Source organism: Anoplophora glabripennis, unplaced genomic scaffold, assembly GCF_000390285.2.
Source record: "Anoplophora glabripennis isolate ALB-LARVAE unplaced genomic scaffold, Agla_2.0 scaffold61, whole genome shotgun sequence".
Classification (NCBI taxonomy): Eukaryota; Metazoa; Arthropoda; class Insecta; order Coleoptera; family Cerambycidae; genus Anoplophora; species Anoplophora glabripennis.
Window position 1 is genome coordinate 143,962 of NW_019416237.1, and position 26,213 is coordinate 170,174.

The window sequence follows — 26,213 nt, forward strand, 5'->3', positions numbered from 1 at the left end:
TTTTTTTCAAAACTCCCAGCCCAAAAGCAAAAATTTTATAAGCGTTAACTTGAAAAAATAATAGATACTGTTAGCGAGACCCCTTTGCGAACGCCCCCGAACCCGCCAATGGGCCGGGCAGGAGGCCACATACTTCCTATCCAGTATGTGTTTCTCCGTTTCGCAATTGTAATATAAATGATTGATAGAAGGTGAATAAATTAAAATTACCTGATTCACACCACATTCCACATTGCAGCACTGCACTGCTGGGCAATTTATGAACCACTTGTCTGATGCAATTTATTGCCCAGTAACCCAATACAACTATAACGTTTTCTTTTACCCTTTTTTTAACTGAACGTATACATTTCTATCATAAACACGTTTAGTGCGACCAGACCTGTTCATCGGTATGGCTAAATAAATATGGGAACAAGTTTTTCAAATATTTCAATGCCAAATTGCTGCGTAGCAACAGGGCCTGGTACATACCTTGAAGTTATTGGTTCTTCAATTGACTTCGGAAAAACTATATATGAGCCGAGATATGGCTAAAATATGGAAACACAAAATTTTTAGTTAGGTTTGCATTTTTTGGGCTGAAAATTTACACAACTACCATTTTTCATGCTGAACACGTCAGTATTTTTTTCATCTCGATTCACTCCAGGGCAATTTTCACTATTTTATCCGGCTAGGCCCTTTACGGTTTCGAACATGCGCACTCTTGAATTACATAGGCCGACAAAATTTTACGAAAGTCCAGAATCAGAGATCGAATCTAGTGTACCCGAAGGATTTTGGTGCGCCGATTACGAATCCGAGGTCAGAATTGGTCCATCACCCTAGGTTCTCGCTATATTCTAACCTAAAAACGCAAAAATCGCGGTTTTTAGCTATATTCGGGGTCAGATTACGTGAATTAATTTTTTTTCTAAAATCACGTTCCACCATCTCGAAGTACCACTCTTACCCTTCTAAGCGCACTTCGATTTTCTTTGAAAATCTTTTTTCCATAGAGATATGATAGATTGAAGTTTAGTACTTCAGCAACTTCGTTACAACACGGAAATAAACAAAATTTATCCAAAAACGAGATATAAAGTATTTATATATATATTTTTCTCGAGTCGCTGAATTTGAAAACACCAGCGGACCTGCTCCATAACCTCAATATTTCAAGATTTTCTAACCTAAAATTGAGCAGATACCTATGTATATACACCGTCACATTCGGATGCTAAGCTAATGACAGAGTCATCATAATGCGCTATAACCTACCACACGTTAACCTAAATGCGCAGTAACCTACGAGCACCGAACCTTGGTACTAAACTTCAATCATCTCTATGGAAAAAAAAATTTTCAAAAAAATCCAAGTGCGCTTAGAAGGGTAAGAGTGGTACTTTGATGGTTTAACGCGATTTTGGAAAAAAAATTAATTCACGTTGTAATCTGACCCCAAATATAGCAAAAAACGGCGATTTTTGCACTTTTAGGTTAGAATATCTCGAGAACCTAGGGTGATGGACCAATTCTGAGCTTAATTAATACGTTTTTTTGAAACTCGTCTTAAATATAGAAAGTATATACGTATAAATACAATATAAAACCGAAGTGACAAACAAACATGATGAATCTGTTCAAAATAAGTGAACATAAAAATTTAAAATAAATAAATATTTATGGGTTATGGTTATTCAGTTACGATTCACTTCAACATTTTTAATCTGTTCGCAGATCACAAAATTTGAAATCGGTTAGATGTAGATAATCAAATAAAAAACGACTTGGTAATTATACAATTTTATTATACAGGCTTCCAAACAATATGCAATAGCGTTAACACATCAGTCTTACATTTACATATATATAAGCAATTAATAGCAATAACATATCTTTAGCTTAACCAGTAAGATTATACTTTACCTCCTTTTAACAAATATTGTGGATATACATCTAATTTTTCCCATACGATGCTTCTTTATGAAAATATATCCAATAAAATTTACACTACATAGACATTTAGGCAATCGATATTTAAATAATCTCATAAGCAACTGTTGCCTTACACGCTAACTTAGACGTACACTGTATAATATTTGTTTGTTGTATAAGAGAGAAATATCGAAAATGCAGATAGAAGAGTGCCTTGATATGCATTTCAAATTTAAAAATGGTTTATAGCAAAAATACCACAGCAAGATAAGAATTTTGACTACGTTATTTGTCTCTTCTTGAACTACAAGTGAAAAAACTAACTAAGCTTGGAAAAATATCTCGTATAAAAATGCTACCTAAATATTTTGGTCTGGTACACACAGATATGTGTTTCTTGAATGTAAGATCAAGCGGCAATCATAAAAACTAAATGGCTACATCGAAAATTACTAGTCCTTAAGATCATAATTTTCAAGAGAGCACCATTAATATAAAATTACATAAATATTTTTAAATTTACAATAACAGATTACGTAAATGACACGAAATTTAACACAAATCACACTACCATTAAAAGAATTAAAATCATTGGTCTCGTTACAGACTTTTTTTCTTAGTCTATTTCCTTACATTAAAAAATAACACAGCTCGGATAAAATGGGTCAGTTGTATGTATGATTATTTCGAGATCTGCCTGACAACTGTTCAAAAATCAAACTGGAAAAGACAAATTGCAAACAATAGATGATAAAATATAAGCAGAACTGGATTTTATGTTATTTCGATAGTAGGAATGGCGAGAGAAATTCAACTCGAATTTTCCTTTTTGGAATCTGCAAAACAAATAAACACTCAATTATTCCATACATACTACTCTAAAATGAAATATAGTTTATGGTGAGTAGGCTAAACTACAATGAGAATTACAATTATGTTACTTTTTGAAAGACGTTGCACAAGAATTTAATTCGACATATTGCCCTAGAATAAAAACTGGCACAATTAATTGAAAACGAGAAAGGGAGTGACAAAAAAGTAGATTTTTTATTGCAGAACACATTTAATCAGATGGTATGTATTTGTTATAGCTGTTCTACATTGACAATTTATTGATGAATAAAATGACGAAGTTCTTCATGAATTAATTCACGAATTTATTGGTAAACAGTGTGGTTTTACACTGCCACAGACTTTATCAAGTTTTTTGACGTATGAATCAGTTCTACCAACGAATCAAAGAAGCAAATAAATTTCAAAAATGTCACCTTTCCACTCATAATTGAAGTGATACAACAGCGGTACCATTCTGACACATATTATATAAATATTAGTTTTTGTAAGTAACAAATCAGTAAAAACAATGCAAAACTAGTACGACACCACACAATTATTTACATATTCCAATAACATAACCTCATTACTGATCTGAAGCTGGAAATCTGTTGGGTTGGTACTTCTGAACTTCACAAAGAAATTAACGAAAATTAGAACATGCTCTAATTCGTCAAGAACTTGATGAATAAATTCATGAAGTTATTTAACAGCAGATTTGGTGCATTACACTTGTCCAATTTTTTGAAGAAGTGACTTCATGAATTAATTGATCAATAAATTGTCAATGTAAAACAGCTATTAGATACTAAATTATTACACTTTTTTCTAGATATAGCAAATTTAATGTTCATTTAGTTACGCTTTTTTCTTAAATTGTACAGTGCCAGTTAAGAGGCAATATCTGAGTAGAAAAAATTTTTTTTTGTTCGTCTTAAGAATATTGTTCATAAATTGCAGATTGAAATTCCAATAATTTTGGAAGTTATGGGCAATTTGCACTCGCGTACAATGTATTTCCTTTTCGTGCTGATACGACGAAAAACAGCTGGAACGTTTGTTGGTTGTCGCACCTACGACACATTGATGAGAACTAATAAGTCCGAAACCGGTCTCTGCCTGGTGGGTAGACTGACAAACGATCCTAGCTGTTGCACTAGGTGTTGCGAGTATAATTCAATGCCGGTAGGAGCATATAGCTCTCGGAGTAGTTGTTTCTCGTAACACTGACAACACAAACAATTATGGGCAATTTACCAGAATGCTTGAGGCACCAGGGTAGGAAGAAACACTGAGCAGCATTGCAAGATCGAAGATGCGGAACATCTGCGTACTGCCAAAGTCAAAACTCATAACGTGAACCTGTGAAAGGAGGATTCAGCGAAGGTAGTCACGGATCACTGCAGAAGATGCTGCCAGTGCTGCGGAGGGCCTACTTTATGGTCTAGCAATTGCAGATTAACGGTAAGTAAAAAAAGTTTTTTCAATATACAGGGTGTTTTTTTTCGATGTTTAGTGTACGGATCTGGCAAAGTAGCAGAGATACAAAAACGCTTAAATGAAGAGAGATGTGCAGTTTTATGATCCTTATTAAATGTTACTTTTGTTGTTTGAAGAAACATCATGGCTGACTAGATATTTGGAAAAATCCGAATTCGGCCAAGTTCTTCAGATGCTACATTACAAAGTTTAAATTTTTTTTGCAGTGTTAATAAAATAGTGTGATCAAATTGTTCGTGTTCAGTTTAGTTTTCAAATTATAACATAAACTTAAAATTTATTAAATGTAAACCATAGCTAGAAAAAATTGTCTTTTTTTATGCTTTCCAACAGTATAATATTCGGTATTGTTATTTTGAAAAAATGGGAGAACTGCAGCCGTTTTTAACTTTTCAATTTCTCGGTGACGTAGATGGCTGTGAAAACAATCGAAATGTTTACTGAAAACGCGTTTAGTTACTGTAGCATTATTTGAGTAACTTTTTTTTTGAAGTCGTTTCAATTGCTAAAGACAATGAATTTTTCAAATGAGGAAGCGTGATATTATTAAGTGTTATATTCGTTCAGAAAGCTTTTGACAATATTGATAGGCGTTCTGTGAGAAAAGCCTCAAATTTTGTTTCAAAACCATGTATCTTGTGCATTAATAAAAACGGTGGGCTTTTTCAACAATTTCGTTAATATCTTTAAAGTAAATAATAAAATTCTGATATTTTTTGTGTCTTTGTTAAGTATTTCATTTTCTTACCACAAATGATTTCCCATCATTATAATTTAAATTCTTTCCAAAAATAAATCTAGTTGTTACTTATTGTTTTATTTAAAATATGCCAGTCGCGCACTGCGCCGGTGCCCTGACACATACAGAGGTGTTCACGCAATGCCGACTTCAATTGTTCTGATTTTATCCGTTGGATTACGTATTATTTTCACAGCCATCTACGTTAACGAGCAACTGAAAAGTTACAAACCGTTGTAGTTCTCCCATTTTTCAAAATAACAATACCAAATATTGGAAAACATAAAAAAAGGCATATTTTCTAGCTCATAGCTACGTATGGTTTACATTTAAAAAACTTGAAGTTTGTGATATAATTTGAAAACGAAAGTGTACAACTAGGGTGACCAAAAAAAAAACAAATATTTTTTTCGTGTCTCTTGTGAAAATATGTTAGTTTATCATGTTTTGAAGAGCCTTCTCAAAAAATCAGCTCAAAAAAAATTTTTTTAGAGGTCGCTCAAGAATTTTTAAAATTTCCAAAATCGTCAAATATTGAATTTTAAAATAACATTTTTTTCTTGTTTTATCATTTTCTAGGTTGAAAAAAATCTCGATTTTGAAAATTTGAAATCAATATTTTAATTTCTAAAGGTCACTCATAATTATTTTATCTTTCAAAGTAGTGTTTTCAAGCGACCTCTAAAAAAATAAATATCAACGAACTAATAATTTTTTTTATTGTATTTGATGAACAAAAGAATCGAAATAAGACACTTAAATTTTAAAAAATAAAAAAATTATAAGTATTTTATACTCAGTGCGGTAGTAAATTTTGCCTCGAGAAATTTTTTAAGTGTCGTGATTTATTTTTATTCTTTTGTTCATCAAATTCAATAAAAAAAATTGTTAGTTCTTTGATATTTATTTTTAGAGGTCGCTCGAAAACATTTTAGGTACGCTACCTTTAAAGTTAAAACAATTATGAGTGATCTTTAAAGATTAATATATCTATTTGAAATTTTCAGAATCGAGATTTTTTCAACCTAGAACTTATAATAAAATAACAACAACAAAAATAAAAAAATTAAACTTTTGACGATATTGGAAATTTTTAAATATTGACCTCTAAAAAATTTTTTTTTTGAGCTGATTTTTTGAGGGGACTTAAAACATGATAAACTAACAGATTTTCACAAGACACAAAAAAATTATTCGTTTTTTTTGGGCCACCCGAACAAATTGATCACATTGTCTTATTATCACCACAAAAAACTTAAACTTTGTAATTTAAATTTTTTTTGTAAAATAAATAGCAACACATCTGAAAGAATTGGCCGAATTCAGATTTTTCCAAATATCTAGTTAGCCATGACGTTTTTTTTAAAATAAAAGTAACATTTAATAAGGATCAAACTGCACATCTTTCCTCATTTAAGGAGGTTCGATACCGAAAAAAAAATGGTAAGAAAGTTTTCAAAATCATTGAAACCTGTTAATAAATATTCCAACTGGCTCGTGTAAAAATATCAGATCGATGGCCAATACAGTTTTTTTGAAAAATGATATTAAAATGGATGGGGAAAATAAAATTCTAATTAAAGAATTAAATATTACTAAACATTTTAAAACAATAAAAATATGCACTTACAATATAATTATTGAGATAATGGAATGAATATATAACATTCTGACAAATTTGAACAAACATCTGATCCAATAAAAGGAAATATGGCAACACTGTACGCTGTATTTAACGCTTCGACTGATGCGCTATATTTGAATAGCTCGATTATAGACTATATAATTATTCTAGTAGAAAACATATGTAGTAATAATTAATATTAAATAAATTTTTCGTGATCTAATGCAATATAATAGCAATTTGAAACAAAAATTGAAAGGATTTCGTTGCAAAACGAACAGTATAGATCAAGGGTAGACAACTGGCGGACCGCGGTCCAGGTCCGGACCGCGGAAGGTAAAATACTGGACCGCCAAAAATTTTTTGAAAGTATAAATTACTTAAATAAATTATTTAAAAAATGTTTTTTACGTTTGAGTACCAACGTTATCATTTTTTCTAGTATTTTACAATTTTGTGAGTGTTTTCAATTCTTAATGGTTAGTAAGCAGATTAAATTTGAGTCCAAATTAAAATAAAAAAATAATATGAATTTTATTTGGACCTCGATAAAAATTTTCAAAAGTATCCGGACCCCACCTAAAATTACTTGCCGACCCCTGGTATAGATGTTCTGTCATAATCTTCAATTTGACAAGGCGACGTATCACTGGTACCACTATCATCCACTGAGCTGTTTTCACTTATTTCTCATCAATCCACATTCTGTTTCATACGAATTTTATATTGCTTTTCAGTCATTACTTTTCCTTTGTATCTTAGATGTTCATTCAGGTTTACGGAATACGTGCAAAGCACAGTTGACAGTAATGACAGTTGACCCAACTTTTACCACCACGCCATGGCAGTGGCAATGATGCCAGATTTCTTCCATAATTTTACAAGCTCTTAATGAATAAATAGACACTTTTATTCAAATAAAAAGTTAATTTCCGTGCATTAAACACAAAAAATATATGCAAGCTAATATGTGTTGTATAAATTTCATTCGTATATATATTATATTTAGTTCGCTCAAATTAGTTTATGTAAAGTTGGTACTACAACGAAACTACCGTGTATAAGCATAGGCTTCCCTCCCGCACCGCCTGCCCCGCAAGAGATGTATTATGTATTTATTAAATTTTTTACAAAATACTATTTTCCAAAAAAAATTCTACAAGTTTGGAACTTGAACAATATCATGTAAATATTATCTTGATATTCCAAGAACTGTAAAAGTTATGGATGATTCATCAAGGAAATGACAAATGACCAAGTTCTCAAGCACATCAATTCTTTACCCAACGTCAAACACGATTATCTCGAGACATACTATTCAGACAGTTCCCAAAATATTGGTAAAACAGCTCGTCCGATTGCTTCCAAAATTAAATACATTTTCGAACAAATTTCCTACTTTGAAACAGGATTTTTTTTTATCAAGCTAGAAACGTTGGAAATTAAAGTTGAAAAATTATTGTAGAGTTCAATCGACCGCCATTTCGTGAAAATTTTTTTTTTTAAATCCTAAATTTTCAATTTACTCCTCGAATTTTCCCCACTGATTGTACATCAGCTTTAGCTTATCGTTCTCGATCTCGTTTACAGTTGATTGTGCAGCTGTCTTAAGATGCAAAAATGCCAACGTTTTATTTTAAAAAATATTCGAAAAGCATAACTAAAAAACGTTACATTGTTAATTTATTATCGGAAGATGTTTAATAAAATTTCACATTTCAAATCTTATTTAGCTCTAAACTAGGTTTCGATTCATATTTTTTGCACTAACTTTCCAATACTGAAACAGTCCATCTTGTACATTTTAAAATGCCTGTATTTGTCTTCAAAAATATACCTGCTGCGTCCTACTGAAAATATGTTAAATTCAAAGAAAAATATTTACCCTGAAATTTCTTTCCTTAACACATTTATCTTCTAAAACCGCTTGATTGTATTTTAATCGATAACAAGTATTTATTTCCTAACAATTAATAGTACATACAAACGTTATCCATGTTAAGTTTTAGGATAACTTCTGCTTGTACAAAACATTTAGAGATCATTAAACCATACAACTGTATTTTGACACCTAGAAATTTTGATTAAATCCTATTTGTTACTTTTGCGATATTATTTACCAATTGATTTTTGAAGAATAAAAATTATAAAGCTCATCTAAATTACTTATTTCCTACCAGATTCTCCGGCTGAATCACCGTTAGTGAGAGTTTCCTCCTTTTTCTCCTCCTTCTTTTCTTCTTCTTTCTTCTCCTCGGGCTCTTTCTTTTCCTCAGAGGATTGCTTCTTCTTGTCCTCCTTGCTCTTGCCCTTGGCTGGAGTGGCTGGTTTGGGCTTAGGTTCTAGACTGGGGTCCAAAATGATTTTACCTACGTTTTTGCGATCGTGCATTTTCTGCATAGCTTCCGCTACCTTTAAATACATAATTAATAAAATTAGTCAAAGAAATATACTCGCACGGATAGTGATTTAACTCACATCTTCCAATGCCCATGTGGAATCGAGCAGGGGCTTGATTTTGCCCTCCTGGAATAATTTAAAGACTTTTTGGACGGTGTGTTTGACGTGCTCCTCTCCATTCTGTTGATACATCAAACGCCTCAAGTTGAAGCCGCATAAGGTGCGATTTTCATCGAAAAGTTTCAAGGGAGAAACTTTATCGACTTGCCACCACTGGAACAATGAAAATATTCATGCATTTTTTTTTAACCAATCTTTTTTACATATGCATAATGAAAAAATTTTGTATAATGTGTATATTTTGTGTACTTTTATTGTAGTCATAACTATTATGTTTCTAAAGATAATTTAAGTGCATTTTTAAATTGTATATTTTTTATTTTTAATTATATTTTTTATTATATCTTTTTTTGGTTTCTTCATGAACAGTGCATGTGCACTTATATGAAGTTTTGTGATTTATTTGCAAACTTGCCTTTTTACAGATGACTATGTTTTTTGTATTTTTTTAGTAAATAAACCCTATTCTATTCTATTTACACGCATGTCCCAGTATGAATACGACAGAGTAGTTTTCGAAAATGACTAGCGACTAAGGAATATGTCTTAATTTCAGTTGTTCCATGACCATGTAAAACTTCACGTGCAATTCAGGACTTCTTGTACAATTTGATGAGTATTTTTATGCAATCCTAATTTTTTTGTCCTCAAGTATTTGACAATTTCAACTGAATATCATCATATTTTATCCTCATTTCTAATTAAGAAAAATTATATTTTTTGTTTTTTTTTTATAATATCTTGAAAAATAATGATGGAATTGTCTTACTCTCAATGGGACTTTTGTAGAGAATAAAAAAGCTATAAAATGGTTTTTTGTGCGACCCGATCGGTTCATTTTTTACAGAGAAAATTTAGAAAAACCTCTAAAATAGACCTTTTTTAAAAAATTCATAACCATCAAATTTGAAACTGGAAAAACAATCTTGTGGAAAATGACAGATAATAATATGTAGTTTAATAGTGCGCAATAAGATGGCTTCTGTCCGATGTAGTTTTTGCACAATTGCATTATAAAAAATTAGGGTATTTTTTTGCACAGCATGGCGATTTATCAAAAATGGTCCGATTTAAATTCTGAAAATGGCATCTGAAAGTAGACGATAAAATCTCCAATTTGTTTATCTCTGATTTTTGCCTGGGTGATGGAATATGCTAAAAATTCCCTCGAGTCGCCCGAAACGATCGAAAGTACGCTATGGGATATCAATACTTTTGTTTCGATACTTTACTAATATCGATACTGAGAGAAAAGTATCGTATCATATTTTAATTGGATTTACGTTAAGCTTATTTTACTTTACAAATGCCATGTTTCAATGATGATGCACACAGATGAAGAGGATGGGAGAACTGCAATGACAATATGATGCAATTGTAAAGGGCAGATTGAGGCTATAAATAATGTTTTATTTATTAAATATATTTTTTGTTGTTGCTTAAATGATAATTAATTATTGTTCATTACAGATGTTCTTAAAGTTGCATAAAGTATACAGAATCGTGCGTAGTGTTCTCTGAAATGTCCAGGTTACAATTTTTAAAAAAAATTTCTCGAAAACTAGTGAGAGTAGGAAAATTTTTGTGACTATTTGGGTATTTTTGCTATAGTAAATAATCACAATTTCTTGTTTTTTTTTTTAATTAAAATTTTGTCTAAACATCTTTGTTTCTTACGTTTTTTGTTTTTGTTCATGGAACACTGATGTAAATAGAAGTTGATTATTTTTAGCAACCGATATTTAGTATTGATATTTTAAAGTATCGATACTCTTTGTTTCGATCTGAGTAGGTATTTGAAAATTGATTTCGATACCGATACCAATATCAAGTATTGATACTTTCTTTTCAATTCGTATCCCTACGTTCGAGCCAGAGAACTGCGCTCGCTGCTTCCCCCACTGCCGTGTGGAGATTGTTTTTTCAGCTTCTAATTTGATCGAATTATAAATTTTTGAAAAAAGGTCTATTTTAGAGGTTTTTTCGGATTTTCTCTGTAAAAAATGAACCGATCGTTTCCCACAAAAAATCATTTTATAGGTGTTTTATTCTCTACAAAAGTCCTATTGAGAGTAAGTCGATTCCATCATTATCTTTCGGGATACCTATTATAAAAAAACAAAATTTCATTTTTTTGCAGTTTTTATTGTTTAAAAAAACTGTATACGACTTTGCTGGGGAAATCACTTGGATATTTTTCAAAAGGTAATACATGAAATTTGCTGTAATATTTAAGTGTGCCAAAAAATCTCTATTGATCGGCTTTTTGGTAGTTCAAAAAGCTGTAAGTTCTTTTTTGGCAATAATTAAATATTGTTACTTTAAGTTTTAAAGCAAAGGTTGAAATTAATATAACTGAAGGTAACTAACATTAAATAGGTATAGCCTTTTATTTAAGTCATGATAATAAGATATGAATTACAGGACAAGTGGTACCCCTATATTGCTATATCAAAATATTGGACACATTGTTTATTGTCCAAAAACCTTCAATTTCTGATTAATATCTTAAAAATCCCCTTAGATACTGCAAAAATTCAAAATAAAAATTGTGACTCTTTGTAATGTTTGGTTAAACCGTAATATTTTTGTGTGCCAAATTCCTATTAATTATGGGATTATTATAATTTGATTTTTGAATGGTTGACATGACACATTGTATCAAAGTGAAAACAATGTTCTTTTGTAATTTGTATTCTTCCAGGAAAGAAAAGTTTTATCCCTATATTGTTCATAAAAATAGAGTTGTAAAAGAAACTTTATTGATTAAAGAAAGATATTTATGATTGGTGGGCATCCAGCAGACTCCTTTTATTACAGTAGATACAATTCAGTACTAAAGCAATAAAACTTAAGATAAAGAAAACATGCTCTACAAAGGAATAAAACAAAAACAATAATAAAACTAATTCTGACTAATATCCTGTTAAAAAAACAAATATATTTGTTGTAAAATTCAACAATATCATTTGACTGATAATTACTTTATATGAAAACAAAAGCACATAATTTTAATTAATCTATGGAAGAAACTCTTATGTATCTGTTAATTGTTAACCGTATTCGATAAAGTTGTTTTGTCTTTTAAATATTTTCAATTCGGAATTTATATAATAATAAAGTTGTACAAATATTTTGTTTGACGGACAGAGGTCAATTGCAACACATTGTTTTAGATAATTAGAATTTGAAATCATGTATTTTGAAAACCAAAATAAATATTGAATTAAATATATTTTCTTCACCAAAACTTCAATTTTACTTATTATTTTACATTTATGAAAAAATGTGCCATTCATATATAAAAATATGTCAGCTGTGAACCAAAAAAAGTTTCCTAGTTAAACAGCTTTATAAAACAGGATTTTATTAGGTTCATTCTTTAAACTCATTTGTTGTAGGTATGTCATTTTTTTTGTCCACAGCTGTACCCAGATATATTATTATTTTGAATTATACTTACTGCGCGAGCTGCACTGAAGAAGCTCTTCGTTTCTCCAGTAACGACATTGGATGATCCATACAGAACGTATTTGCCCATAGGTTTCAGCAAATTGTAACCCTTGTTACATTCCTCACCACAGAGACAATCTAGGACGATGTCAACACCGTCTGGGGAGATCTTGCGGATTTCACTGACATAATCTGAGCCCCTTTCGATCAAATGGTCGATTGGGGAGTTGGCATTTTTAAGGGCCTCATGCTTACTCTTGGAGCAGACTCCGAAGATGGTGACATTAGGAACGGTTTTGGCCAGTTGGACAACCGCTTGGCCCTGAAAATGAAAAAAAAAAAAAACGATTTGATTAAAAAAATAGGAACGTTACTAAAATTTTGTAAGGAATTACATTGGATAAAAGAACATACCACCATAATAACCTACAGGATGTTTTAAAACAAAGTATACTATGGATTCTAACATAATATTAAAAGATAAGTTTTTTTTCTATGAGGTATATGCCTATATTTAGCTCTGAAAATCTGAAAATAATATAAAGGGGTTTAATAAAGAGAGAAATATACAAGGTGTGATAGTATCAGCACCCTACTTCTCAAAAGTATTGACTAATACTTGTGGAACTTCTGATTGTTCATACTTTATATTTTAGTTGCATGATTCCACCAATATATCTTCTATAATTATTAAGCTTTACTATTTTATTTATTATTATACTTTATTATTTCATGCTACACATTATAATATTATTTGAATTAATTGAATTTCACTGAAGATAATTTACTTGATTCAACAATTTTTGAAACGTTTTGAAATACATTCTTCAGAAGAAACTCTGACACTAGATTAGAGCTTCTGGTTGGTATTTATATTTGTTGCATGCACCAGTTTTTAACAAATCTACTGGCGTTCATCGTCTTGTAGAAGAGGAGTACTATTAAATATGACAGTATAAAATATAGAAGACAAAGACTATGTGGTTTGTGGCTATTATTAAAATTCCTAACAGCAAAACATACTCTCAGATTATTCCATTTTAGATTATATCCAAAATATTTTGCTTTGTTTATTTTATTTATACAGAGTGACCCAGAACAACGGAGGACCATAGATTCGTGGACTCAAAATAGGCAAATTTAGGCTAATTCACCTATATCGCTTTATTTGGCCGCTAGATGGCCTCAAATTTTTTGAATTTTGTAAATAACTCGAACACGAATTAACTGACTTTGATTATTTTTGGGGTGTGGACTTTTGCTTTCAATCTACACATTTTGGTGCTATACAGATTGTTTTTTAACTCTCTTTCAGGCAATAATGACAACCATTTTGTAGCTGATAGGTGATACGATTTGGAAGTTTTTGGGCCTCTTATAGAATTTGAATTAAATGAACGGTTTGGGTACAAAAATATTTTTTAAATATCTACATTATTGTGCCACCCATATTATAATAGTTAACAAAGTGTTAGTAGGCACTGATTTTGTATAGGTTGACTGTCATTTCAGTCTGATCTTTGTACGTGACAATTCTTAGTGAGTGTTTACGACGATGAGATATACCTATTACTTCATTTTTCGATATGGATACACACATACGACGAATTAGAATTATTTACAACGTAAATAATTTTATTAAAAAAATTAGAAAAAACAATCAAATACAACGCATTGATAGCATTATTATTGACCCTGTTATTCTATCCAATAGACTGAAAAGTGAATTTTGTTTAGAATTTTTGCAAAACACTTTACCGGAGTTATTGGAAGGTGTGCTGTTATTGCTTAGAGCTAACATGTGGTTTATGCATGATGGAGCTCCACCATATTTCACTGTTAATGTCAGGCAGCATCTGAACCAAAGATTCCCTCGTCGATGGATCGGTAGAGGGGATAATGTTCCTGTTAACTAGCTTGTTCGTTCACCAGACTTAACACCTTGCCACTATTATCTTTGGGGTACTTTAAAAACAACAGTGTAAGCTTCCACATCTAACACTGAAGAAGAGTTGTGGGAGACATATTCAAATTGTCACAAATGTTTTAAAAAATTGCCCTCAAAAACTGCAAAAGGTGTCCTTTAACATTCTTCGCCGAATTAACCTTTGTTGTAGAAACAACGGTAGCCATTTTGAACAGTTTTTATAATAAGTTGTTACTTTTATCTCCAGCATTTTTTATTGTATTTGATTGTTTTTACTAATTATCTCAATAAAATTAGGCATGTTGTTAATAATTTGTCGTATGTGTGTATATCCATATCGTAGTAACATGTGGTATATCTTATCGTAGTAAACACTCATTAAGAATTGACAGGTACAATAACTTAAAGGTCAAACTGAAATGACAATAAACCTACAAAATCAGTGCCTACTACCATTGTTAAGTATTGTAATATGGGTGGCAAGATGATGTAGACATTTGAAAAATATTTTTTTGTACCCAAACCGTTCATTTAATCAAAATTCTACAAGAGCCCTAAAAACTTCCAAATGGTATCACCTATCAAATAATATATAGTTGTCATTATTTCCAGAAAGAGGAGAAAGTTATGAAAGGATATTATCACCATACATCAATTTTGTAGGAGTTGTAGGTTTTAAAAGACACTCTGTATAACACCAAAATGTGTAGATTGAAAGCAAAAGTTCACACCCCAAAAACGATTAATATGTATTCCAAGTTATTTATAAAATTCAAAAAATTTTCATGAACTTAGGCCATCTCGCGGCCAAACGAAGCGATTTCGGATATAGGTGAATTAGCCTAAATCTGCCTATTTTGAGTCCACTAATCTGTGGTCTTCTGTTGTACACGTTATTCTGGGACACCCTGTCCCTGTATCCACTACTGGAAAAATATAAGGGGCCCATATTCTTTAAATAGTGTTTTCCACAAAGACAAATAATTTCAAACATTTAATAACTGAATAATCTAAAGCTTATCAAATAATAGGAATGTTATGTCATGCCATCTGGGTATTTTCAAAGACGCCGCAGTAAAACGAATAAACAGGTGCAAAAAACGATCAAACCATCAAGGTTTTAGGTACTGAAATCTACGAAAATATAAACTTGTTAATATATACAACTTCACATGTAAGTATTCTTGTAACATTTACTTGCTTAGTCCTACATATAAAATTGTTTACTTTTATTTATAAGTATGTGAAAATTATTCTTAAAATGTGGGGTTAGGATAACAGCAAACGCATGTTTTACAAACGCTTTTTTTTAGCTACTATTTCATTTGAGTAAATTTAAATAGTAACAATGAATAAACAGAACATCAAAGATTTTATTTTTGTGCTTACTTTTGTTCTACACGTTTTACTTTGCAAGATTTCAGTAGGTACCTAAAAACGTTAAGACATTTGACTATTTCTCGGCCAGGAATATGGCCACCTTAAAAGAAAAAAAATTCATAATTTATTTAGTGATTTTTTGAAAGGATGAATCTGTCAAAAATGGCCGTGTCGAGTCAAAAAAAAAAACGTTTGGAAGCTTTTAAGTCTCTAGTTTCAAGATCTTTTGACAAAAAAGGAATCAAAAGAAATACTTAGGTACCTCGACAAAATCAATTTTGTTTTGGACTGTCCACGGACTTAGGAAATTTTTTTCGAACGCAATCAATGTAGAGGTCAATTAGCAAATTATTGCACAGTAAATCTAAAAGGGTTTAGAAAACTTGAATAAATAATCTACAAGGCCCTATTATAGTTCGAATACAATTTTTTTAATCCCTGACATTAATATTTACGGTTTTTTAGAAAATCTACCGCTAATTTGCAAATATTGATCAAAAGACTAACGTTCAGAGAAATTTTTACAGCTCAATGTACCCATAATAACCCTGTAAATTAACAAGTTGACAACATTTTATGATAGTTTTCGAAAAACTGCATAATTGAATATGATTAAAGAATAGTGAAAAAGTTTTAATTCCCACACCCACTAGTGCTCAAAACTGAAACGTGAAGACAGCTTCATGATAGCATGACGTGCGTGCTGTGTGTGTGTAGTGTAGAAATTCCATTCCCAAGTTGGTATTTTTGATAAATTCCATACAATGGAGCGGAAGTGCTGTCTGGAGTCAAATAATATAGACTAGGGACAATTAAGTAAATCATTTCATAATTGATAATGAACATCTTTGTACAGGCAGTTTATGTACAAGATTCCTAAGAGACCACTTCAATGCTAAAGTGGGCGGGAGATGTTTTCATTTCCGCAAGAGCTACTATGTTATTATTGTGTCTTAATTGATATATTGTTTCTGTTCTTGTTCGTATCATGTATGTACATAATGTTGCCGTAATCTAGAAAAGTATCATATATTACATTGTAGTACAAGCAAACACTGCATATGTATTTATATATTCCAGTAAACTATTCTACGTACGTTAAAATAATCATAAAATTTATGCAGTATGTACCTATTTCGCCTAAGTTTACGATATTTTAAATTTGCTGCAATATCATAGTAATCCAGTCGGCAGAGGCCGAAAAGTTACTGTTGGTGACATTTCCTTGATAACTCGGAAATAACTACACAGGAATACTTTAAATGATGAGTACAATAACAGGCTAATTTGCTGACAATGTATTTTATCAGGAAAAAAAGTTATTAACAATTTAATCGTGTTAAAAATTTTTTTTAGTAGTTTTCTTTAAATAACTCAGCGGGATGACCTTGTACGAAAAAATGCTTGGGACATAATTTTGTTTGTAATATAAATAGCTACAAAATGGTGGTGGTCCGATTACGAAATTTGCAATAACAAAGCCATGAGATTGAAAAAACGGTATAAAACGTAAATTTTTTAAAGTTGCTGTAAAAATGTCAATTATAAACAAAAAGTGATAAAACTTTCGAAAACTATAGTTCAATATATATACAATAATGACGCTAAAGCCGAAAATCAGGAGAGCAAAACTTTTTGTTCTATAAGGTGTTATACATTCATCGGCATCTGAAACTCGAAACTTTGCCAAATTTGTTCGAAGCTTTGCTGACACTTGAAATTTGGTACACACATAGTGTAAATATGCAGAAACCAAAAGCAATTTGCAAAATTCAAGTATCTTCATTTTTGCAGTTTTGGTAAGGTTTTATACGTCACCCTAGTTTTATACGTCACCGTTTTTTTAATTTTTGGACGTATATTTATGTATATTTATAAAATATTCCATTACGGTAGATTAGCCAGCATAATTACCTACAATTTAAAAAAATATATATTTTCATCGTTTAGATCCTAAGCTACTTAACATTTTGCGCCTGTTAGCCGTAGTCGTACATTATTCAACATATTAACATAAAACAAAATCGTACGTGTGGGGTAAACCTTTAACTTTAAGTAAACAATTGTTTAAATTTACTGTTGCATATTTCTAATAGTATACAAGCGCCGAAGAGCGGAGCTCGCGCTCGAAAATGAAAAGTTAAAGGTTTACCCCACACGTACGATTTTGTTTTATGTTAATATGTTGAATAATGTACGACTACGGCTAACAGGCGCAAAATGTTAAGTAGCTTAGGATCTAAACGATGAAAATATATATTTTTTTAAATTGTAGGTAATTATGCTGGCTAATCTACCGTAATGGAATATTTTATAAATATACATAAATATACGTCCAAAAATTAAAAAAACGGTGACGTATAAAACTAGGGTGACGTATAAAACCTTACCAAAACTGCAAAAATGAAGATACTTGAATTTTGCAAATTGCTTTTGGTTTCTGCATATTTACACTATGTGTGTACCAAATTTCAAGTGTCAGCAAAGCTTCGAACAAATTTGGCAAAGTTTCGAGTTTCAGATGCCGATGAATGTATAACACCTTATAGAACAAAAAGTTTTGCTCTCCTGATTTTCGGCTTTAGCGTCATTATTGTATATATATTGAACTATAGTTTTCGAAAGTTTTATCACTTTTTGTTTATAATTGACATTTTTACAGCAACTTTAAAAAATTGACGTTTTATACCGTTTTTTCAATCTCACGGCTTTGTTATTATAAATTTCGTAACTACTATTAAATTGTTAATAACTTTTTTCCTGATAAAATACTTTGTCAGCAAATTAGCCTGTTGTTGTACTCATCATTTAAAGTAGGCCTGTGTAGTTATTTCCGGGTTATCAAGGTTTGACACAGGCCGAACCTCTACCAACTGGACTATAGATATTCCCCACATGTTATACTTATAATGTCAATCAATAATAAGAATATAATGCATACAAGCTTATCTTTTTTGCTTTTATAGCTGTTTACATTGTTGAATTTAAATTTTAAATAATTAGCTAGCGACTGGAAGACTTGAATACAATATGCAAATAAGTATAATTCAGCTCTATTCTGCCTCTGGTAATTGAAACACATGAGAGAAAGCTTATAAAACAATAAGCTCACAAAACATATATTTGTTTAAAGTTTTCATTCGCTCGCAATAAACGAAGCAAATTCCCAAACGAGCTAACCGTATGTTATATTTCCAACTCCAACATCCGACTTTACGCCTGTGTTGGAATATTTTCCGTATCTCCAGACCCGACCAGACAGTGGAGTATGGGGACGCAAGTATTGATCGTCCTGAACGCAGTAATAAAGCAGTAGCGCGGGGATTTCCCTAAAATTAGTAAAGGGGGACTCGCAAAGGGTGTGACTGACGACAATGAGTAGAACAATCACCGAATGTATAGCTGTAAATTGTATTTACGAGTGTCTTTCTGTTTGTCACAGTTTAACGGGTTAGCATATAACGACTTTATTCTTGATTTAATTTAATTAAAAAAAAATATAAATTTATACATGTGTTAAGGAGACTCGCAAACCAGAAATGTTTTAGGTCATAACTTTCTTGATGTATAATTTTGAAGTTTTTGCTTCTTAAAATTCGCAAAACTACTCAAAAGCTCAAAATATTGTGAACCGCCGGATATAGGAAAAAAACTCGAAATGAAATTTAAATGAGAAGTAAATTGTTTAGAATTAAAGCCTCTGAAAAGCCAAACCGTTCTAATTCAAAAAAGAGACTATTATGTTTAGTCTGATCAAATACTTTTTGTATAAATTACGACGTTGATGTTTATTTTTATTTTTTATTCAAGCAAACGTTCAATTTTTACAGACCTTCATTAACATTAAAATAATTTCAAAAACTAACAAAATAAAAATTTGGTGAGTAAATACAAACAAATAAAAGAATAAAACTAATAAAACTGGATTTTATAAAGGAATATAGGTAGTTTAAGTTGGAAAATTAAACTTTTATTGTCCACAGCTGTAGAGGTGATTAGTGAAAATGCATTTTCTTAATATTTGTTCTTCCATGTTTGATGAAACTCTTTTTTATAATGGTTAAGGATTAATGTATTTATGACAACAAAAACTCTAAACTATGCACGACCTCGACTATGATTAAACATTTCAAAGAAATTTTTCGCATTTTCCCGTGTAATATCCGACCAAAAGGGACGTCTCGAGACACTGGATCGCTATCGTTCCGCCGACCGAACCCTAACATAAGGGATCCTTGCGGTAGTTGGAAATTCCTATCACGTCCACACCACCCTCCTCCACCCCGACTAACTGTCCTTTGAACTCCATCACTTCATTATGTAGAAAAATATTATGAGACTTAACACTTGAGAGTAACGGGACGTGCTTCCAGACAGACTTTATTCAATTTCAGTGTGAAAGTCGTTTAATCGAATTTTCTATCGTTTACTGCTAGTCTTCGAATAGACTTTTTCCTAGGAAAATGCAATTTTAAAGATCACAATAGGAACTATTAAATACTATTACTGGGCCGTTCGTTAAAGTGCAGTACTAGTAAATTCCAGCAGCTGGGAACTACGGGGTGGTAGATATATCTTTTGAAATGCGTTTTTCGTGAAAACAACTGAAGATAATTCAACAGTATCTAAGATTTTGCAGAAAATTAATAGTGAAGTGGCTGTAAATTGTAAATGAATTCGATATATTTTGCAAAATAATGTTTATTTCGAAGAAAAGACATTTCTCTCATTCTATCCGTTTTTTCATAGATCAAGGTCGTGCTTCAGAAAAGTAATTTTCAATTATCTTGAAAATAGGTAGAAATAAAAAACTGGAAAAAGGTCTTGTAACTAAAAGATATTTTCATCGGTATCAAAATCATGGTACGTTTGAGACATAATTTTTTTTAGAGGTCGCTCAAGATTTTTAAAAATTTTCAAAACCGTCAAAAATTGAATTTTAAAAATTTTTGTTTTCTCGTTATTTTATAATTTTCTACGTTGAAAAAAAATCTCGATTCTGAAAATTTCAAATCGATATTTTAATTTCTAAAGGTCACTCATAATTATTTTAACTTTCAAAGTAGTAAAAATAAATATCAACGAACTAATAATATAGAAATAAATCACGACACTTAAATTTTAAAAAATTATAAATATTTGATAGGTACCTACAGTGTGGTAGTAAATTTTGCCTCGAGAAAAACTTTTTAAGTGTCTCATGATTTATTTCTATTCTTTTGTTCATCAAATTCAATAAAAAAAAATGATTAGTTTGTTCATATTTATTTTTAGAGGTCGAAAACATTTTAGGTACACTACAAATATCAATTTGAAATATCGAAATTTTTTTCAACCTAAAAAATGATAAAATAACGGGAAAATTTTTTAAAAAAAAATCAATTTTTGACGATTTTGGAAATTTCTTAAAATCTTGAGCGCTCTAAAAAATTTTTTTTGAGCTGATTTTTTGAGGGGGCTCTTAAAACATGATAAACTAACATATTTTCACAAGACATGAAAAAAAAAATATTCGTTTTTTTTTTGGGCCACCCTAATAGATATGTATTAACAGATAGAGTATTTGAAAAAAATACATAAATTCAGATACAGGAATTCGAAAAATATAATTATAAAGCATGCAATAGCGATGCGATGTCAACACAAATTTTAAACAGCGATTTTTTTTTATAACAAACAAAAATAAAGAGTAACATTTTTTTCATACATCGATTTATCTCCTGGTCCTACTACATAGGTAGTCATATTTCATAATTTTGTATTCTAACAATTGTGTTGTATTGTATTATAAACCGACTGTCTATAGTTTTTTAAATTAAAGTTCGTACTATTCAGTGGCGTAGTTGTTAGAAACTATCACTAAAATCCCGAATTTCCATGCCACTGTGTATTTTAGAAATTCAATCAGTTTAACTGATTTTTTATTGTGTTTCAAACAATATCTTTTCTATTTCACTCCAAAAGGGAGTCATTTTCGGTTATTTTTTAGCCTAAATAAATTTCATACAAAAAAAAAATGTGTTTTAGGTAATTGCAAATGTGGTTTTGAAAACAATGTCATCATTTAAAGGAGGAAAACTCAGTGACGTAGAAATTTTAATTTTTGGGAAAAAGCATGTTGTTTCATGCTTTTTCTACGCTTCAAAATTTTTCAAATATTTAAAATGACCCTGTTTCTTTTTTGTGAACTAAACAATTATTTTCAATTTATTTAACTGCATGGCGAGGTTATTTAGGTTTCGTCTAAATGTAATATTTTTTCTTTGAAATACAATTAGCAATCAAATGGACGATGAATTTTCAAAATTCTCAGGGGCTTAGAAATTGGAGTGCTTAGTGACGGTGTCTCCCAGTACCTTCCCCATTAATACGATATAATTGTTTGCAAATTCAATAAATTTTTTATCGTTACTTAGTTAAGTCGCCAAACCAAGTTTAATTTTCTAAAAACATTAAACCTTATATCTCGAAAACGAAATATTTTCGAGGCTATGTTTGCCGATTTTTTATCATTTCGTTTTTCAATGAACATGTTTCATATAACATTCTAACCTTTATTTGTCCACCACTCTATTTCGGAAAAAATGTTAAATCTTTTGGTAAATTTTTCTGGTATTTCAAATACATATATACATAACAATTGACTGTTATATTATGGAACATCCTGTACATTTGCACAATATTTTAGTATATTTACTGATGCTCCACAATAGACAGTTAAGATTGCTATGGAACCAGTGCATACCCCTAGTTCTTTCTATGGGGGATTCTTAGAGAAAAGTAAACAATGAAAGTTTTAATAATATATACAGGGTGGCCAAATGAAAACGAAACAGAGCCATTTTCAGGAACTGCGTCAAGATTGTAGAAAAACGCTCAGACCCGTCGATTTTAGATAAAGGGCTGGTATTTTTGACTCCGCCACTTTCATCCCCAAGCAAGGGTAAGCATCACCCCAAAATATTTAAATGGTATAGGGATAGGGGGTTGAGCAATATTTCTTTTGAAAGCTCTTACAATTCTCTTTACAACAGACTTTTTTCAAAGTATTGGGCGGAATTATAAAATTTATAGTCTGTTGTAAAGAGAATTGTAAGAGCTTTCAAAAGAAATATTACACAACCCCCAATGCCATTTAATTATTTTGGGTTGATGCTTACCCTTGCTTGGGGGTGAAAGTGGCGTAGTCAAAAATACCAGCCCTTTAATCTAAAATCGACGGGTCTGAGCGTTTTTCTACAAGACGCAGTTCTGTTTCGTTTTCATTTGGCCACCCTGTATGCTCTAAAAGGGAACATAGCGAATTTGTATTATCAGTAAAGTGTATAACATCATTACAAACGAAAACTTGCCTGGAATATAACATGTCCTTTGTCTAGGTCAGGATGAAAGTATTATAAGATACCGTTTATGATAAGATATTATTTAATACCGTTTCAAAACAGATTATAGGTAATACGTGTTCAACGACCGCGAAAAGATGAATATTTGGTAACGAATATTCGCAGCACTCCCAGATATTTGTCCACACAACTGTGGATTAGAAATTAAATAACTCTACTAATAAATCTAGCTGCATTTGCAAACAATCCTTTCTCTAAAGATTTTATGTGTCTTTTATACCTATTTACAATTTTATAATCCAGTGATAATGCATTTAATCGATGTTAGCTTCATACGACGTGATGTTCGACACTTATTAATGTTCATACTTACAGCGATTCGTCATGGTCATCAAGCAACTGCAGCTTTCACATTTCCGGAAATTTATTTTGTGTATTATTGTTGGGCACGGACAGAACGAGTCCCATTAACGATATGCCCACATTCCACATGCCATTTTTAACAGAAGGCAAGATATACAGAATATAAATGTACTCATCGCCGCGATCAATTATTTAACGGGATGGGGGAGTCGGTTATAAACTAATTTCCGAGCAATCATACATCAAGACCCGAGAGACTTAACTTGCTTGAAGTAATAAGGCCTGTCGGCTGTTTCTTCGAGCTTATTATGTTGTCGAGGAGAGAAATCATGGCAGACACAGAAGTTGAATTATTTTAGAAAACTGCATTAGTGCTGATAATACTTGAAATAACAAAGCAGGAGATAAAAGGGAAACTCTGCCTTTTCAACAACTTGTTAAGGATTTCGTGCCTTGGAGCAAACCTTTATATAAAATATTTAGGGCCAGGCCTTTGGATACCATTAAGGTTTGGTAACTAAGGTAACTAGATTGTGAATAGGTATACTTATATTTATACAAAAAAAAATAAAATAATAATAATAATGAAAGAGAAGTAATATTGCAGGTAATAATATGAAGATTTTCTGTAATTACGGTGACGGCCCATTAGAATATTTCAGACTACTTTGATTTGAATTTCACGCAAAAAAATTTCATGTACAACATTTGATTTTAAGGTATCGCACGTATACATATACGCAAAGAAATATTTTGTTCATTCAATAAAATTATTTATTTATTTAAATACTTTAAATTTCTACACAGAAATATAATTTCTTACTTTAAAAATAGGCAGGTTAAACGAATTCTATTCTTAATTTTATGATCTACATAGATATACAGGGTGATTCGTTAACAATGGGAAAATCGAAAGCTGAAGATACTACACGTGAAATGGTGACCATTGGCGCAAACATGCCTTATCCGAAAGGTGATAGTTTCGGAAACCAAGGGTGTTGAAAGTTAATATTTTTTGCGATTATGTAGGTTAGGAATTTGAAAATTTGTGAAACTACATTTTTTAAAGCGACTAATAAGATGCGTGTTGTAATTTGAGCGTTGATCATAGAGGGCGCCACTTACGACCAACTTTACCGAAAGTTTAGTTAATAACTTTTTACCCTGTATATCTAACATGAAACTTGATTCAAAACCTGAAAAAGCAATCATTTTTCCATTAATTATGTGATCTTGTTTCATTTCGGTATCTCGATCAATTTTTGAGAAAAATCAATTTAACGAACACTATGTTTTGATAATACGAAAAATTAAAAGGGAAACAAACCAAGTGTTTCTTCATGTTATTACACCAATTAACAATAAAACAAATGAAATACGTAATAATGATTTAAAGTAATTGTTCGAAGGATCCACCGTTGACACTGATACACTTTACACAACGTTTTCTGAGAGATTTTCGAGTTGGAAACAACATAATAGTGGGATTGCGTCTGACTTCGTTGGCAGCGACTTGCATGCTTTGCCACAACTCTTCACGCGAACCAATAGATTCTTTGTAAACTATATTTTGCTTGGCCACATAGAAGTCCCGACTTCAATCCTCTTGATTTTTCTATTTGGTCTCGAATGTAACATAAAAAATAAGATACCTACTTGGTATAATTTTCTTCGGGTAATTTTAATAGTGGAAGGTAGTACATCGTATGTTCTTTGTGTTTCCTCCCAGAACGAAGAAAAATATAAGGAATTTTCGAAACGCTTGCATCCGTCAAAATTTGTATAAAATGTCCACTATCTCGAAAACGGTTAGATTTGGGTACAAGGAACCTTTAACATTTTTTACATATTTTTAATTTATCTTATCGATAATGCAATAATAATAACGAGCGTTCAAATAAAAACGTGGTCAAGTTGGTTCTGAAAATTTGGACGTAGGGCGTAGCGTATAGCAAATTAACTTAAACGTCATCTGTCAAAGCGCTATATCGCCGCTATCAATTTGAATATCAATATATATTAAAATCTGATAGCTCCGTCTGCGTCGCACGATCGGCCCGAAAAAGAGCCGATTTGTGTTGGGTGCTGCTCCTCCGAGGTGTCGCGTAGCGACACCCGGGGGGGCCGGAGGGCCCCCCCACGTTCGCCACGTCGCTTAGGGGTATTCCGGTGGAGCTCCTTCCGCTCCAAACTACCTAAAATCCGGTTCTCCCGGAACCGTACGGGGGGCGTGGCCCAATTTTTGTGTGAACCGCAATAGTCCGACACGCCTACTTTCCGATGAAACCTGACGATCGCCTGGCCGGTTTCCTCTAATTAGTTTTTATTTTACCCATATTACCTACGTTATTTATTTAAAGCCGCGCGGAAAATACTCATATTTGTCGACCGGATGCCTTTTCCAAACCTTTTATGTAGAACTTTCCGCGAAATCACGCGCAGGATTCGAAATGCGGCCGTAAATACGTTAAAATGCGCTCGCTCGCCGGCTGGAAAACGTATACTTTGCCACACAGGATTCTTTTTCCGCAAACCGCAGAACGGCGTGCGACTGAGCACGAGATGTCCATTCGATCATCTTTAATCGTTCGGGGGCATTTTTGTAACGTT

At 31.6% G+C, this 26,213-nt stretch overlaps 1 protein-coding gene across 1 annotated transcript in view; it reads right to left on the reverse strand.

Annotated features, from left to right (window-relative positions):
* Positions 1 to 1,772: 1,772 nt before the first annotated feature.
* LOC108917735 (synaptic vesicle membrane protein VAT-1 homolog-like) overlaps positions 1,773 to 26,213 on the reverse strand; it is a 111,318-nt gene continuing 86,877 nt past the window's right edge. Inside the window, exons 4-7 of the mRNA XM_018724477.1 lie at positions 12,601 to 12,912; positions 9,096 to 9,290; positions 8,795 to 9,029; positions 1,773 to 2,756 (exon numbers count right to left, since the gene is read on the reverse strand). Of these exons, the coding sequence (XP_018579993.1) occupies positions 2,731 to 2,756; positions 8,795 to 9,029; positions 9,096 to 9,290; positions 12,601 to 12,912 (768 nt within the window). The 3' untranslated portion in view covers positions 1,773 to 2,730. The remainder of the gene's footprint in view (positions 2,757 to 8,794; positions 9,030 to 9,095; positions 9,291 to 12,600; positions 12,913 to 26,213) is intronic.